Below are 17,944 nucleotides of genomic sequence, written 5' to 3'. Positions count from 1 at the left end.
GTTTATACTAGATAAATTGGCCCGATGACGACATTATTTCTCCAAGGCAGTCAGTTTTTACTCAAAACGGATTCAACCTTGAACCAACATCTCCCTCTGTAAACGGGAAGAACATTTAGAAAACTTCAACAATGTCCCTACTGTATGATGCTGAATATTATAAACACCACTTTGATGGGTATAAGAAATTAGTTGCTCTCAACGTGTTGGATGTAGTACGGTTTTCGCCATTGTGGAAAGTTACGTTCTCTTATACGACAAACCAGTTTTATTAGTATATAAAATGTATTGTAAATCAAATCATATCAGACTCGATATGTAGTGTGTTCTCATTAATGATAGAAAATCAAAGGCTTTCTTTTTAATAAAATCCTTTTTGCATCATCTATTTTCCAAGCAAGGGACAAAAGTAAATTTTTTATTCATGTTTATTGTTACAGCAAGTATAGTAGTATAGAAAACTTAACCTACAACGTTTCAAAAATCTCATGGCATATATAATTGACAGTTAGCTTTATTCAGAGAAATATTTTTAACCAGTTTGTTTAACTCTGTGTTTGGAAGCATTTCACTTAAAAATACTTTGTGAAAACTACTCGTAAGGAAGTTTGCAAACATAGTCTTTGTTGTAGATGTTTATCAGTAATCACCTTGACAGTGAAAAGAACAAATTCTAATAGAAAACTTTGATTATAGATAAATCCAGAAAGTCATTATTTCAGATTGATGAGAGGGTTGATGGATATGATCTGTGCCATTGAAATAGTGAAGTTTGGCTGCTCGTGTCTTTTTTTTTTTTTTTTTTTTTCCCTAAGTTTTCCCATGCTCAAGACAGCTGCTATACTATGCAGTCAGTGATGTGACTTTCCTCCCATTCATTCTCCCCTTTTTGGGAACAAGGAAATGATGGAGAAATTTTTCCATGGAATCATGTACCACCTTTTGGGAAGTCAGATCACTTTTCTCGGGAAACTAGGTTGCTTGTATTGGGGTTCAGTAGGGAACATTATCTTTAAGTGAGTAAACCTCGTCTGGGTCAAAGGTTAGAGGTCGAATGCAATCTCTCTCTCTCTCTCTCTCTCTCTCTCTCTCTCTCTCTCTCTCTCTCTCTCAATCTAATCTCTCATCTCTCTCTCTCTCTCTCTCTCACACACAGAGCCAAAAAAAAAAAAAAATGGTGGTAATCCTGAAACAATTGTAAAGAAAATACAGTAAGGGGACTGTATATTTTATCATTCATTACTCATATTATTTGTTAGTTTAACCAAAGTTTCATACATGGCCAAAGACCTTCAGTATTTCCAGAATATTTTGAAATAGACATATCAAGAGAGGGAGGAAAGAATGAGAGATTTCCAAAAGATTGCTATGCCAACTCTTGGAAATCATTCAGCATTTATTACCTGGTTTCTGTTACTTGACAAATTTCATTATTTAGAGGGTAGCTTAAGCTAGATGCCCAAACTTTGCATGAAAAGTTGAGGCACCAGTAATAAATCAAAGGTGTTCCCCAGCTCCTGTAGAACTTTAGGATTTAATGTAGCATTAAGAACCAAGAATATAATGAAACAAGTATCAAGATGCTACATGAAGTGTTGGCCAAACCCTTTGTATATCTTGTAAGTCTTTATGATAAACTTTTTGTAAAAATTCTGACAATATCAGCTAACGAATGTATAAACTTGATCTTATGTTTCAAAGTATTAGTGTATAAATTTTAAGGAAGACAGTTTACTGGCTTAATAATAAAGGTGTGAGCCCACCTGCATGTAAACAAATTGTATAGAGCAGTGACCCCCAATGTCATGCTCTCTCTCTCTCTCTCTCTCTCTCTCTCTCTCTCTCTCTTCTCTCTCGTCTCTCTCTCTCTGTCTCTCTCCCTGTCTCTCTCTCCTCTTCTACTGCCACTATATTTTAAATTTCTACCTTTTCATGTCAATCTTTGAAGGTCTTAGGAGACCGATATAAAACTGGTTAGGATTTATAATGTTTATTTTCACCTTTTGTTACATGGGCAAATATGTCACGTTCAGTTTTCACCTTTTGTTATGTGGGCAAATATACGTCACATGTACATATAATTTAAGGCAAATATACATTATATGTTCATATAATTTGGTCAAGTAATTGACAAATTTTTTACATTTTTGTTGCTACTTATTTTTATTGTTTCTCCATTCTATTTTTCTTTATTCATTGCTTTAGTTTTAACATTTCAGGAATTGCAAGTAAATAGACTAACATTCTTTGCCTTCCTGCATTGTCTCTTAATCATAAACCAATTCTGGTTTTCATGCTGGTAAATTTTTATAAATTTAATGTAAATTACACAATAATTTGGTTTTTGTCATTGCAGGCAGCAATATTGCAACAAACGGCCGAGTACATTTATCAATTAGAGCAGGAGAAAACTCGTTTACTTTCCCAGAATTGTCAGTTGAAAAGACTTCTTAATCAACAACAACACCATGCTGATGCTGAAGGTAAGCATAGACTTGATAGGTATTGAAATATCGATAACTGTTTTGTCACTTATTAAAAATTTATATTATGGTTGTGTATGTTGGGATAATTTTGCTAAATAATGTTACAGGTAGCCCAGCAGCTGGGGATAATGCTTGTGATGATGGAGTCACCACTGTTGGTGATACTGTTGTTAGCACTCAAGTGGATAATGGGCCTGCTACAGAAGAGCTACGCCGTGAGATGATCGATCTGAGAGTGCAGTTGGATCGTGAACGACGTCATCGCATGTCTCTTGAAGAGCACATCCGATCTCAAGATGCACAAACTTTTCCAGATCGCATAAAGGATTTGTCACAACCGGTAAGCATTACATACTGTATCTTTAAACAATCCTCCACTCGTCTTCGGCCTTCTGTATCATAGTTCTCATGGAAGTAGATTTGAGTGTTCCAACTTTTCTGGTGCATAGAGGAGCTGAGGTGGCACTGTATTGTCCAACAGAGGTTGGTACAGTGGATATGTTAAGTGTCCATTTGTAATTTTTTTATGGTATCATTTCTGATTGTCATGCCATCTGATCTTTTTAAAAAGATCAGACAAAATCCTCTAGATGAAAAATTTTATGCAGTTTTAGTAAATTTGATTGCCAGTTTTATTCAGCTTTGCCCGTTGTTTGATTCGCCTCTACTATTCCATTAAATCCCTACATTAGAGAACCTGCTATACATATTATTCCTAAATCCTAAAAATTTTGGAAGATCAAACTGTATTCATCCATTCTCCGTTTAGTTTTAGTTCATCCTTTTATTCATACTCTTATTAGCATTATATTAAAGAAGTATGGTAAGTCTTGGTCTTTTGCAGATTACAACAGCATCTCCAAATTACGAGTATCTTTTCTATCTTTACCCCAATGTAAACCTTACTTCATATCCAGTTACTTTTTCATATAAAATGCAGAAGATTGGCTAGATGCAAAAGTATAACATTCCATTATAGCACCCCACTAATTACTGCAAATTCTCCAGAAAAGACCACACTGCATTAGATAATTTTAATTCGTTTTTTTATAGACAATGATTAAAAAGCAACCAAAAGAGGGTTTTTAAATTCATACTTTTCATCTCTTTAGCTTCAAGTCAATTGTTTTCTCTAGCCTATTGAGAATAAACATGCAAGATATTTTCATTACAACCAACATGTGCAATGCTTTTTCCTCAATGACTTCAGTTCCTGGCCATCAGACTGTTTACCTATTCCAGTTTTCTGCAAAACAGTCTAGTTAGTATACAGTAATTTTCATTTTCAGCCAAAATAATCTACATTTATTCCATCATAGCAAGTTATTTTTCATTTCCAAAGTTTCCCTATTGATTCCAGTTTAATTTTTTTTTAGTACCTTCAGGTCTTTAGCATCTGGTATATCAGATTGTCTGTCACAGGTCTTCTGATGTGACCAAAAATGTTCCACTGGAGTTTTCTCGTTCTTCTCATGATACTGACCCATACTTCCTGTTGATGGGTATTTTTCTCCTGTTCATTTTGTCCTTGGGTGTTTCATTAACACCTCACCATTAGCCTGTTTGTCTAAATTTTCTCTTGTATTGCTGTTTAATCTGTGTTTAGTGTTTCTATCCAGATGTCAGTGAATACTTATTATGTTTTGATCTTTCTTCATCACCTGAAATTTGGCTGCATCTTTTACTTTATTCTTTAGTGTCCCCTACCCCATGCTTCCATTAACTTACTCTTAAGTCTCCATGTTTCTTTTCTAGCTGACATATGCATTCCTGATGTTAACTGGTCTTTATTGAGCTCTTCCTCTTCCAAGTTTCTTGTATTGATTAAACTTAAACAGACTGTCAGCTGTTCTTATAGGATGTATTAAATTTCAGCTTCGATTTGGCAACAATCAGTGATCCCTGCTAGCATTTGTTCTCTGTAACTTGCTGTTCCCCCTGCCTTGTGCTGAATCATTCCCACATGCTTATATGGTCATATCTGATGCCTGCAGTATTGTGTTTAGGTCTAACATTGTTCCATTGCCTGTTCCTCTTTTGGCATCTCTTGGCCTTATTAATCTAGGGGTGGCTTTCAGCGAGCTTTTATGAAGCCCTGACATTTTGTGTATGTAATAGAGGCACTATTCCTGTGTTGATGGTTTATTACAGAAGCGCCTTCATCGCAAGGCGAGTCCAGGGCAACTGGTATTGGCAACAATATCTTGCCACGAACAGATAGGTAATGCGTGGCTAATCATAGTAGTAGATACAACAGCATTCGATTGGGTGGTACTATTATCGGTGATATGATACGTATTTATCTTACAATTCCCATTACATCCTCCATACCTTCCTTGTTGCTACAGACATATTGTCACACATCCGTCTGCTATTTCTGCTATAACATTGCAATTCCATATTACAGCCATCTCCTATATTTTGGAAATCAAAAAGTTAAGCAGGAAAAATCTTTTTACTAAAGAAATTGGCTTTGCATTAGTGTATGGTTTTTATGAAATAAAAATGATTCTGGTAATTGTATTAGTCTTACTCATGCTGCATCCTGTATTTGGTGTTAATTCAGTAATATATACTTTTTATTTGTACAGAAATCAGATATACGTGAAGTGAAAGTGGAAACTCCACCTGGACCTGTGGTAACAGAGACAAACGTTACAATCCCACCTCCACCAACAGCAGTAGAAGTAAGCACTTTACGACAGGCACCTGTGCAAGTGGTGAAAACAGAAGCTGAAATTAAAATGGAAAGCCCTCGCCAGTCACCTCCCCGTCATCATGCACCATTATCGATAGTAAGTACTTTTAATGATTTAGAACTAGTTTTATCAAAGCACAGAGATGATTTCGGTTGAAGCTGTGCAGCATTTCTTTTTAACAGTACACTTGGAATTTACTTTCTACTCTCTTGGTATAATTTTGATTAGTAAACCCTAGTGCACTCGCCTTATATTTCTTTCTGTGTAGTAATAGTTCTCTCTAAATTCTGTTATTTTGCAATTTTGATGGCCATTAGAAGGCTTATTGCTTTCACGTCTATAGTTTATCTGAAGTATGTGTCACAGATTACATACCTTAAATAATAATAGAATTAATGTTTATGTATTTTGAATCATGTGAATTTATAATGCAAGCTATGGGTAGCCCAAATGGGATGAGGATTAAGAATTATGCATCTTTGAATATGACAGTGTTGTTTTTATCAAAAATTGTATATAAATCAGTTTTCAGCCTGTGTTTTGGTCACCAAGTATTTTTTAAAATCCACAGCAAAGCCCTGTGACTACGACTACCATTACAACTCCTGCAGCTGCAATTGCAACTGCTACAACTATCACTCAACCAGCTCCACGTCAGCCAGCCACAGCAGTATTAAGTCGACAAACAGTCACCCACACACAACACAATCCAATTCAGGGAACTATTGTGTCTGCACCTCCTGCAACCACCATTGTAACGGTTGTTCCATCAGCTAAGGTATGTCTTGAAACAAAGGTTCCATAATTGTGCTGTGCAATATTATAATTATATTTCTAGTATATACACTTGGAGCAAAGCAAAAAAGTACTTCAACCTTCATAGCAAGTTTTCTTACAATACTGTCAATATATACAGTGTAGACAAAAATAGCAACTGAAATACAAAATGAATCCAGGCACTTTAGCAAGGTGGTTTTAGGTTTTCTTATAATTATCATAAAATTGCCAGTGTCAAAATCAGAAACATTGCCAGGAAGACTTCCACAATGAAGGGAATAAAAAGTTGCTTGTACTTTGTAGTGACTCTGTTGCACTTGAAAGTCATGGTGCTGATCTCTGCAAAATGAGTAGCACACACTACTACTCTCAAGTTCTGCTTCAGTAGGGTTCTGGCTCTCATTCTCTGGGAAAATTTTACACATGTAACCTAAACTGAAGTGTTGAGCTCCCAGTTCGAGTAGGCTGTGTAGATCCTCAACAGGCAATATGTAGTTTTTCAGAAGTTTCTGGCAGTGTCAAGTAGAACATTAGTGTTGGTTTTCAAGGAAAGATACTTTGTACTTTTTGTTGTTATATTTTACCCTTATCAACTTCTTAATATCCTCTCCACACTCTTCACACAGAAAAGCTCAGAGTTTGGAAGGGTAGTTTGGACTGATGTTATGCAACAAGACCATCAAGCCATGGTCATGTCTTGTCTTAAGTTTGTTCATATTATTCTCCCTTTTTGGGGAGTCATTCAATTTGATCCTTGTGGCTTTTTGTAAGGACAAAGGGATAAGTTCTGTAGACATATATGACATGCTTCCATTTCTCAATACTCCTTCAGTTGAAGTAAATTATTCTGTGAGTTGAAGTCTTAGCAGTATGGATTCATCTGCTTGGTATCAAAGAACTGTAATGCTCCCATATTAGGGTAACAGTTTGTTTCTCACCAATTTATTTTTTATGATGAGAATTATGTTTTGTGCCTAACCTTAGGAATGGACATTTTGTTCAGTATTTACTGTATGCTTTTCTAACCCAGTCAATTGTTTATTTGGGGAAGAGGATCAACCATCTCTTTTTAGAAGTTTTTTTTTCATACTAATACTAGAAGGTTAATAATTGTCTACGTCTGTTGAGAACTATACGGGTTGGTTTCTAGTCCCAAGAACCTTTACAACTCTCCTCAGATCTGAGTCTTGGAGACAGATTGAGGGTTCATTCTGAGTAACATTTGATGTCAGGAAGTTGAAGTGTATACATCCTAAAGCTCTTGGCAGTTTTGAAATCTTATGCAAGTTTCATTTCTTGCATAAGACGACAAGGAACCAAACAAGAAATTTATACAAGGTAGCAAAGAATTTTCCTTAGCCTTTGGACGGAGTTCAGCCACGTCATTATTTTCCTCATTGTGTCCTAGGGCAAAGTCTTCAGTCAGAAAGTTTCCTCTTCCTCAAGTTTGCCAGAAATTTTGGAACCTTTAGGGAGACCTAATACCCATCTTTTCACAACTGCCCGAAACATTACACTACCCTCCATGCCAGGATCCTGAGAGATGGGCAGTTGATTCCTTCCTTCTAGAATGGTCAAGTCTAGACTTTTAGGGTTATCATCTGTGTAAACTTTGCAGACCACAAGGATGATTTTGTTAGTGCATCCTTATCCTCAAGGATGCTCTTAAATTTCCTTCCTGGTGGTAGATGTTCGTCATCTTCTGTTCAGGAAAGATCTTTCCAGACAGTCTTACTTGCATATACGAGTTTCATGCGGTCCACTTTGTCGCGGATTTTAGTGGGACACATAATTTGATCTTCCACGGGGAACTTTCACTAATTTGCGGGTTTTATTATGGACCATATCACTAATTATTCTTCTTCTTCATGCATCTTCCAGGTTGGAGCCCATACCGATGATTTACACTCTCTCTCTCTCTCTCTCTCTCTCTCTCTCTCTCTCTCTCTCTCTCTCTCTCTCTCTCTCTCTCTGTCAAAGGATAATGTAAGATGTATTTGAAATGGTATTGCTGTAAAGATTTTTTTTATGATAAAGCAATATTGTACAATATTTGAAATATTCACTGATTATCTTCATTTTATTTTCCAGTGCAAGCAAACTGGAAAATAATTAGCAAATATTTTAAATATTGTACAACATGCATTATCATAAAGAAAAAACTTACCCATAGAGAGAGAGAGAGAGGAGAGAGAAATTGTACCCAACGTGGAATGAGCTTAATAGAGCATTACTACATTATAAATACACTATAAACTATTTTTATCATACATATCTATATTTAGTCACAAACACAATTCAAAAAAATAGTGATAAAATTTTAACTTGCACTACTTCAACTATGAGAGAAAGCGGCTAATATATATAACAGTACAAGGGTAACTTGATTAGTTGTCAAACATTCTATAAGACAGATTCATTGAGTTTATATTAAAGATTTAGGAAGGGTTGGGATGATGGTTTGGGGTGTATTTTTGGTTGGAGATTGTCAATTTCCTGTTACTAGTTAAGGGCATTTCAAGAGTAACAGTTTTTCTTTAAAAATTGCTCCAGTTAAGGGCATTTCAAGAGTAACGGTTTTTCTTGAAAAATTGCTCGAGTTTGGTCTGTGATGCTGATGCGTGGTTAATTTGAAAACAATGCTTGGGCGCCAGTTTACATCAAATCAAAGTTTTCAAGTTTTTTAAACATTTTCTAGCTTGCGTTAATTAAACACGTTAATTGAGAGGTGACTCTAATCGATGTAAATATTGAGTGAACTATGTATTGGATTAGGTAGGAGGTTAGTAAAAGTTAGTGATAGTAGCCTGCGTCAAGTAGAATCCACAAAAATGCCAGGGTTCTTACTAGAATACAATCTCAAACACATTTACTCTCTAGGAAACTTGACACAACCACCACTGAATATCATACACCAAAAAACCAAACTCACCAAAACCACACAACAACTCAAAACAACACAACAAATCACTACATAAACAAACGCCTTCGACACCAAAATTCACATAGCTCAACAAACACCACAATTCTAACACAAACAGATACCAACCAACATTGAGACTAACAACAATTCACAAATGAAACACAAAGAAACTCACAAGCTCAACAACCTTCAGACGGACACAAGCGCAACAAACTCAATTACTTAGTATTAAAACAATATAGAAAACACACAACAGCAACTCACTACCTCTGTCCAAAAAACTGCCTCACTTGACTGTTAGCCAAACACAGACTGACCACTTCTCACTCCCTCAAGGTTCCGTGACCAAATCCGCAGACGAACCCAACTGCCTGCCAACAAGCAATTCACTCACTAACTACCCACTACCCATACGAACACAAACAAACTAATGAGACAACAACCAAAACAACCAGCCTCTCTCTCTCTCTCTCTCTCTCTCTCTCTCTCTCTCTCTCTCTCTCTCTCTCTCTCTCTCTCTCTCTCTCTCACACAAGCAACCCTTGAGAATGTTGTCAAATGCAATTACTACATCACTCCTCCATACCGTATCAGATCGGCTTGGTATTAGTGATTAGTGATGCTTCAATTCTTTGTGGTAATATTTAAGCGATTTTAGAAAGTGTCAATTAAAGCTGCCTCGTTAGGAATGTTGCCTTTTGCTTTTAGGAGTTTTACTTGTATCTGATGTAGCCAAGGATCTTTCACAGTTCAAGGCTAGTATTAAGTATGTTAAGTATCAGTTTATAATGAGAAGCCTAGACTGTCTTTGGCTTTTTTATGTATTGTGGGTTCTGGTTTTTTGTCTGTCTGTCAAACTACTGTTGGCACAACAGTAAAAGCTAAATGATGGAGAGGTAAGTATTTAAAAAATAAATCTTAAGTATTTATATTTTTCAAGGTCTTTGAAATTACAAGATCACAGAGCTGAGATCCTATGTTGAAACTAAATTTTGCAAAAACTAAGAAGACTACTAATTTGTTAACTTAATTTTCAGGGTGGTGTAGATGCTTTGCCATCTGTGTTTGAGGCTTTAACAGCATCTGGCAGATTTGGAGCAAAGGTTGAGGTTGAACCAGCACCAAGAGTTCCATCTCCTGAAGCTACAATTGAATATGTCGATGACAACAGAAATAGAACGTAAGTTGTGACATTTAATTTCTTCCAATTTTGTGGATATGTGAATGAAGGAAAACTTAAAAGTGCACATGAACTGGCCATAGCATAATATTTCAGTTCCTAGCATTTAATCCTGAGGAACCTACTTCAAGCCAGAATCATCATAAAATCATCATTTGTACATGGCATTAGCACTGTAAATTTTTCATATTTGATGACCGAATCCAATTGTTGTTGTGAAGCATTAATATCTGTTATACAATATTTTTAAGTATAGAATCTTGCTGTTAGATAGTATGAACGCCATTTTGCTCAATATTTCTAAGTATAGAATCTTGCTGTTAGATAGTATGAACGCCATTTTGCTCACAATATTTCTAAGTATAAATCTTGCTGTTAGATAGTATGAATGCCATTTTGCTCACAATATTTGTAAGTATAGAATCTTGCTGTTAGATAGTATGAACGCCATTTTGCTCACAATATTTCTAAGTATAGAATCTTGCTGTTAGATAGTATGAACGCCATTTTGCTCACAATATTTCTAAGTATAGAATCTTGCTGTTAGATAGTATGAATGCCATTTTGCTCACAATATTTCTAAGTATAGAATCTTGCTGTTAGATAGTATGAACGCCATTTTGCTCGCATGCTGAGGGAAGACTCATTTTTCTGTTTCTAACTTTTATGTATTTTGAAAATCATTGTATGTTTATTTTCAACTTTCTTAAGGGGGCTGGCTAGCTAATGCCATTTTTTAAGGACAGGACTTTGACATTCATGCCACTTAATAAGGTGACTTGGGACATCTCCAAGCTGCATATGACTTTCACCTCTGACCTTCGGTTTGTGACGCCAGGGCAATTTATTCCAAAAATAACTATTTTTCAAATTCTATCTCCTCCCTTGATATTTAACATTAAGACCTGGGATTACTACCATATATAGACCTGATGTAGACTTCCAATCAAATGAAGAGTTTTTTTTTTTTTTTTTTTTTTTTTTTTTTTTTTTTTTTTTTTTTTTTTTTTTTTTTTTTTTGCCAGATATGAAAACCAGGAAAAAAATATGAAAAAAAAAAAAATTGGAAAAAAGGGCTCTATTTGATTGTTCTATAATGGTTTTCTAAGTTATATACCAAATTTCAATGCTATAGCTTTAAAACTAAGTGAGAAGATAGAATTTGAAGGTCAACAAATATAGTTTTGAGATAAAGGTGTTCAAAGTTTTCCTTTGTATTTTTATAAAGACAATGTTAATAAATAATGATTATTATGAATGAATATTTCTTTTTTGGGTATTAATAAACCAAAACTATGTTATTTATCATAATTTAATCATAAATGATGATCCCTTTGCTCATATATTGTTGCCTGGGGCACTACGCAACTCTCTCTTTCTCCTCCACTAACCCGGCTTATTACAGCGAATTTTCTTCTGTATATTAGCGAGATGTTTTCCTTGTATTTTCCTCTTTTTCATTATGAAATTCTTGCTGAAACAGATAAACAACGTAAAAGCAAGAGAGTGTTAGAGGTGGAACTTGAAAATGTACTCTTTTTACAAAGACAATGTTAATAAATCATGATTATTATGAATTTCATATTCCTTTTTGGGTATTAATAAACCAAAACTATGTTATTTATCAAAGATTGTAGTCTGGGGCACAGTGTGACGTGTGCGTCAGGCAAGACAGGGCCGTTACTTACTACGCACCCCTCATGACTGCGTTTTTCACCCTATACCCCCATATATGTATAAGGGTTCCGGCCGGCCCCCTTACCTATGCTTGAGTAGTCCTTGCTCATAAATTTTCAAAGAAACTAAGTATTATTGTTAAAAATTTTAATGAGCTAATTACTTAACATGTTCATGTGATTTATTACTTAGTGAGAAAGTATTTCAACATTCTTACTTTATGTTTTCAGTGTGTATATTGTGAACTCTACTAATGCAGCCTGCCAGAAGTCTCTGGATACTATTTGTGAGGCTATTCGTCACTTGGAAGGTGACCATATGTTCCAAACTGAAGAGCAGCATCCACGCATTGAAGAGGAAATTATTACAGAGGAAACTCTCACCATTGAAGATCATGCAGGACAACAAGTGACACTGACTGGTTCTCAAGTTCCTGTGACAATAGGAAGTCATGTTACCCTAACGGGTGGAGATGAGCCCATCACCCTGCATATGGTAGGCGAGCCTCAGGAAGTTCCACTTGAATTAACAACTCATCGTCCTAGCCAACAGAGTTCAAGCCACTCAAACTTGCACTCTTCTCCACAGTCTACTATAAGCCTTACTACCAGACCCTCTCATCAATCTCCAAGTCACTCATCCACAACCACCACATCCTCAAAGGATGACTGCACTCCAGTATGTAGTATTTCAACAACCACATCCTCCCACTCCTCACCTTCACAAAGTTTGTTGCAGGCGACTAGACCAGGTGTTATTGTAGTTAAACATCCATAATACAATTCTGTTTTATCCTTCATTGTTTGTCTGTGTTAATACATTAGGAACTTTAAACTCATTGGCCACAGCTCTTCAAGTACTTTCTTTTCTTGCATAAGGTTGTGGATTCCGTGCTTTGTGCTTGACTAGTTGGGAATTTTAGAAATGCTAAACATATAATAGCTCAGCATACAAACAGTGGAAGTGACAATTTGCTGTCCTGACAAGGAAGAGGTGGATGGCCAGTGTGGATTAAGAAACTTGTATATAATATAACATGAGTGTATAAAGTGTAGATTTAGGTGTGAAAAAAAAGTGATGAGTTACCAGAGACACATCAATAGTGACTGGCAGAATCTCATGCTGCATTATATGCTTATTCTCTCTATTGAGTCTGAATGTTGTGCTTGAATGTCATATTTGGGTGGCACATGAGTTTTTTTTTTCTATTTTAGACATTGCCAATAATTTTGGAAATTTTTTTAGTACTCTGTTCATTCCGTGTGTAATGTGACAAATGTGTTCAGGTGTAAAAATGTCTCCAAGTTTATCTGGTGCCACTCAAATAATGCCGGCAAAAATGAACTGTGTGTGGAGTTACAAGAGGCTAATTTTGACTTAGCAGCAATTAGTAAATTTATTGGACACAAAAGTGTTGATTTGTAAAAGAAAAAATGAAAGAGAGAAGTTTGTATAGTTTTCCAATTGCAGGCATGATGCAAACGTGTGGTAACACAATTCATTGCCTACAGTGACCGAAATGTGATTGCAACTAAGTACCTGGAATTGGGTGCATGGTAGTTAATTGGCTCAAAAGTAGTTTCAAGTCTTGCCTCAGTTTTTACTCCCCAAGTTCTTGTGATGTGTAGTAGTTCAATGTAACCTCCAGCCAGCAGTGTTATTGCCGTTATCATCAATATTCTCAATTTAAGTCTATTGCCCCCTCAATGTTATTTGCTTTTCAATAAAAAAAAAAGTTCATTATTAGAGTGAATAAAATTTAGTTAAGTGAAATAAAATTAATTATGAAGACTAAATGTAAGGGTTGTTTTTAGGGTGGGTATAGCAGAAAGCAGTTTTGAAGAAAATAAAAGTTTGCCAAGTTAGTCGGCTGACTGGTAAAAGCTCTAAATATTCAAACTGCTCTTGCTTTTAAAAGGTTAGGGGGCAAGAGATTGAAAAGCAGTATTGGTTTTCATTTGGGAATGTCAGACAAGTTAGAGTTACAGTTTTAATCTCTTGAAGTGTTCTGGAGAGGCCATATCCGCCCAATATAATGTTTTATATTTAATGAAAGTTTATGGTTTTTCAGAGTTATGTCCAAAGGGTAAGTAAAAATGAATATTATTATCTAGAAGCTTTTAGCATTAATTGCGGTTTCTTCTTTTAGGTAAACTTGTCCACTAAGTATTAGAAAGTATACTTTGGAAAAGTGCAGGCATTTATCATGTATGGAGTAAATGTTGAAACTGGTGTTGGCAAAGTATTTGCATTTTGCAGATAATTGAACTGCCCATTGGGTAATATATATATATATTCATAAAATATCCATTTTTAGATTTTCCAGGTTGACAAGAACTGGAAGGTCTAGGGAATTGCTCAAGTAGGGTACCCTATCCAGTTCCCTTCTGGCACTTGCATTTCTTTTATTTTAATTTTATGTACTCTAATGATTATTTTTCTTTATGGAAGTAAAAATAAGTAAATCGGTAGCATTCCTTGATGATTATGTGCCAGAATGGGACTCTTGTATTACCTCTATAGTTTTGGATGCAGTCTGGGGCATTTATGAAGCAACCAGTAGCAGTACAGGAACAAGTAATGCCTTTTAATTTTGGGATGGTAGGTTTTAGTTTGGGATTTAGTAGAATTTAAAGAGGAAATTTAAAGATAGCAAGTGGCTTTTTACAGAATTTCTTTGAAATCAGTTTTACTGATGTGCAGCTAAATGCAAGAATGTAAAGGGCCAGTACTTATCTAAAAGTAATGTTTCATTTCTATCTTTTATACTTCAATATTATATGAGTGAACCTGCTATTGGCTGCTTGGTGTGTTTTTCCATATTTTCATATCTAGAAGATATTTGTAATTTACTGTACCATTCATTGTTACAAATTGAAGTTTGTGTGTGTATTATACGTAAACTGGAGATAAACTGACTTGGCAGTTAGGTTAATGGATGTAATTTAAAAATATATATAGTATATATATGTATATACATATATATATGATGAGAAGTTGTTGTCTGAGTTATTATGTGCAAATGTGTTGGTGTTGTTGAATTTGATATGCAAGGTTTGCATGTTATAGAATGTTTGTATTGTACCACATTGCAAAGGTATTGCCAATGTGTTAGCCAAAGACCAAATAGCAAAAAAAAATTTTGCTATTGTGTCCGAAGTGAATCATTGTTCTCAAGAAAGGTAACCATATTTCGTTTTTAATAAAATTATGCTGTTATTTGGTGGTTTTTTCTCTTATCAGAACCAGATTGTAGCACAATACAAACATTAGACTAATTGTTTTCTAAAACTTACAAAAGTGTAAGGTATCAGTACAAATATTTATTATGGGCTATTAGCATAGATATTTCCATCCCTTCCCTCACAATTAACATCCATTAATGTAACAGAACAAGGAAATTTTAGTTGCTTTTCCTCCACATGAGAATGTGCTGTGTACCCAATACTCTCATAAGCTTACAAGATAACCATGCACACCTTTCATCTACAATAGCAATTACTGACAAGTATGCAATTCCAGTGCAAAATTTTTTTATATACTCATTGTAGTCCTTCATTTAAAGTGTTGAAATTGCTACTAGTATGGTATTTATCTGTGAAAAGTAACTAAATCCGCTATAACTTTGGAAAGTAACAGTAAACAGTTAAGGACGGCAGGTACTGTACTCTTTGTTTTATACCACCATTGTCTGCAGGCTAACTCCTAAAAGCCAAAGATTTTTAATTACATACCTTCATACATATTTAGTGCTGTTCTTAAGAATTATTGTACAGTTGTCTAAAACCTCGCAAACTCCATTGTTTCCCTGGCAGACATCTGCTTTTTTTCTCCTTTTTTACAGTTTCATTATAAGACTGGAGATGAAAATAAACTTGATTGTATAATAAAGTATATATTATTATCCTTGAAAATGCTTTTATCGCTACTGGAAAGGCAAAAATTGTGAAGAATTTCCTTGTTTATTTTTAAATCTTGCTCTGCAATCTCTCTTTAAGACATTAGTTTTCTACATACTATCGACAAATTTCCTTGTTAAAATATATTCTGAAAATATATAGAATTTGGTTTACTCATGAGTGCACCAGATGATATTGTTAGGGAGAGTGAAATTGATTATGTAGTCTTGAGTAAAGGTTCACTGGAAGTAAGCTGTAAGAGAAAAATAACCTCTATATAAAAAGTTACTGGAATATTTGATCAATTATTCCACCCCTTAGGGTCTAGTGTCGTCATTGGACCTCGTGGCGCACTGTAAGCATTACTGAAGGTTCTTTGCAGCAGGGCCGAATTGTTCCTTTTATTGTACCTCCTTTCATATTCTCTTCATCTTATTTTCCAACCACTCCTAACACTTGATTCATAGTGCAACTGCAAGGTTTTCCTCCTGTTACACTTTTCAAACCTACTGTCTATTTCCATTTCAGTGCTGAATGACCTGTATATTCAACTCAATTATTCCATTTACCAGGTACATACAGAATTGGATGGAAATATTAAAAATTAATTGTTTAAATACTGCACTGATGTAAAATCCTCTTCTAGAGATATTGAATTAAACTTTAAATTGTATTTACAGCTTCAGCACAAGAAATGTACTAAAAATTCTTGCGACAAAGTAATAGTCAGGATTTTCTATGGCAGTCTGGTTAAGAATATCTACTTGTATGAGGTCTAAAAAAAAAAAAAACTTTTTGGCCTTCTACTTGCCACCCCCCTTGATATAGTTTCCAACTTTTCTCTTCAACTTAGTATGTGCAGCTGAAAGGTTTTTCCCATGGGGTCACCTTTGGATCCTTGCACTTAAAATTATTTTTTGTAATCTTGTTCACCCAATCCAGTTTCCTCCGAAATTGCCTAGAGCTTGGCTTTATGATTTCGATTTCATGAATTACGTCATTCATAAGAAACTGTAATTTTTTTTTTTTTTTATGTAAGCACTCCCACTTACAATGATTTTAAATCTCGTGTCCCAGTACCAACAAAGTAAAGTGCCCATTGGGGTAATAGCGCGCACTCACAAGGAGCAAGCTAGGAAGGCTTTTTTTCTCAACCTGCTGGGCAAAGGGACAAAGTCAAAGTCCCATATGAGAAACTCAATTAGCAACTGGTGAAAAAATAAAGTAGTCCAATAAAAATGGCATGGGATAAGTTTGCACAACAGCAAACTTCCTGTAAATGGGAGTCTTGGTGAGAGGAAAATCCATACGTACACACACTAGGTTTTTCTGCCCACAAGTAAGATCATTGATCATCGAATGAAGTGCCACACCCAGACTGAGTAGTGCAACAAAAAGGATTTTCACTGGTTAATTATTTCGTATATTTTCACTGGTTAATTATTACGTACGAGCGCCTCAGTGGCGTGGTTGTTATGGTGTTTGCGTCCCACCTCGGTGGTCGTGGGTTCGTTTCTCGGCCATTCCATTGAAGAGTGAGAGATTTGTATTTCTGGTGATAGAAGTTCAATCTCTACATGGTTTGGAAGTCACGTAAAGCCGTTGGTCCCATTGCTGAATAACCACTGGTTCCATGCAACGTAAAAACACCATACAAACAAAAACAAAAATTATTTCGTATAAACACCATACAAACAAAAACAAAAATTATTTCGTATAAACACCATACAAACAAAAACAAAAATTATTTCGTATAAACACCATACAAACAAAAACAAAAATTATTTCGTATGGGGCTCTGTGCTGCACGATGTTGGAAGCAATGATGATGGAGCTCAGGCACCGATGAAGGGCTATAGCCTACATGGAGTGCCTCAGTGGCGTGGCTGGTATGGTGTTGGCGTCCCACCTCGGTGGTCGCGAGTTCGATTCTCGGCCATTCCATTGAGAAGTGAAAGATGTGTATTTCTGGTGATGGAAGTTCACTCTCAACGTGATTCGGAAGTCGCATAAAGCCGTTGGTCCCGTTGCTGAATAACCACTGGTTCCATGCAACTAAAAACACCATACAAATAAACTGTAGCCCACATGAGACTGGTTCCATGCAACATAAAAACACCATACAAACAAAAAACAAAACCTACATGAAATTTCAATTCGTCATGCTATTAGTAAAGCACGCTTGATGTTACAATTGCAGGGGGATGTATAAGAGAGACTGGCAACAAACAATAATAGACAAAAAGGTGGAATGCATTAAGCAACCAGTGTCAGTGCCTATGTTATTTGATGACCTCGAAAAC

The 17,944-nt window shown here is 35.5% G+C and overlaps 1 protein-coding gene across 5 annotated transcripts in view; it reads left to right on the top strand.

The window, feature by feature from the left end:
* The window catches only part of LOC135225794 (helix-loop-helix protein 11-like), a 34,281-nt gene extending 18,648 nt beyond the window's left edge, over nucleotides 1-15,633 (top strand). For all 5 annotated transcript variants that reach the window (XM_064265274.1, XM_064265279.1, XM_064265275.1 and 2 more), the window contains exons 3-8: nucleotides 2,357-2,483; nucleotides 2,594-2,826; nucleotides 5,078-5,281; nucleotides 5,757-5,963; nucleotides 9,923-10,065; nucleotides 11,973-15,633. In XM_064265274.1, coding sequence (XP_064121344.1) covers nucleotides 2,357-2,483; nucleotides 2,594-2,826; nucleotides 5,078-5,281; nucleotides 5,757-5,963; nucleotides 9,923-10,065; nucleotides 11,973-12,519 — 1,461 coding nt within the window. In that variant the 3' untranslated portion in view covers nucleotides 12,520-15,633. The remainder of the gene's footprint in view (nucleotides 1-2,356; nucleotides 2,484-2,593; nucleotides 2,827-5,077; nucleotides 5,282-5,756; nucleotides 5,964-9,922; nucleotides 10,066-11,972) is intronic.
* The last annotated feature ends 2,311 nt before the right edge of the window (nucleotides 15,634-17,944 follow it).

Source organism: Macrobrachium nipponense, chromosome 13 (genome assembly GCF_015104395.2).
Source record: "Macrobrachium nipponense isolate FS-2020 chromosome 13, ASM1510439v2, whole genome shotgun sequence".
In the NCBI taxonomy this organism is placed as follows: Eukaryota; Metazoa; Arthropoda; class Malacostraca; order Decapoda; family Palaemonidae; genus Macrobrachium; species Macrobrachium nipponense.
Note: the sequence above shows the minus strand (reverse complement) of the source record. Positions and strands in the feature narration are given on the sequence as shown.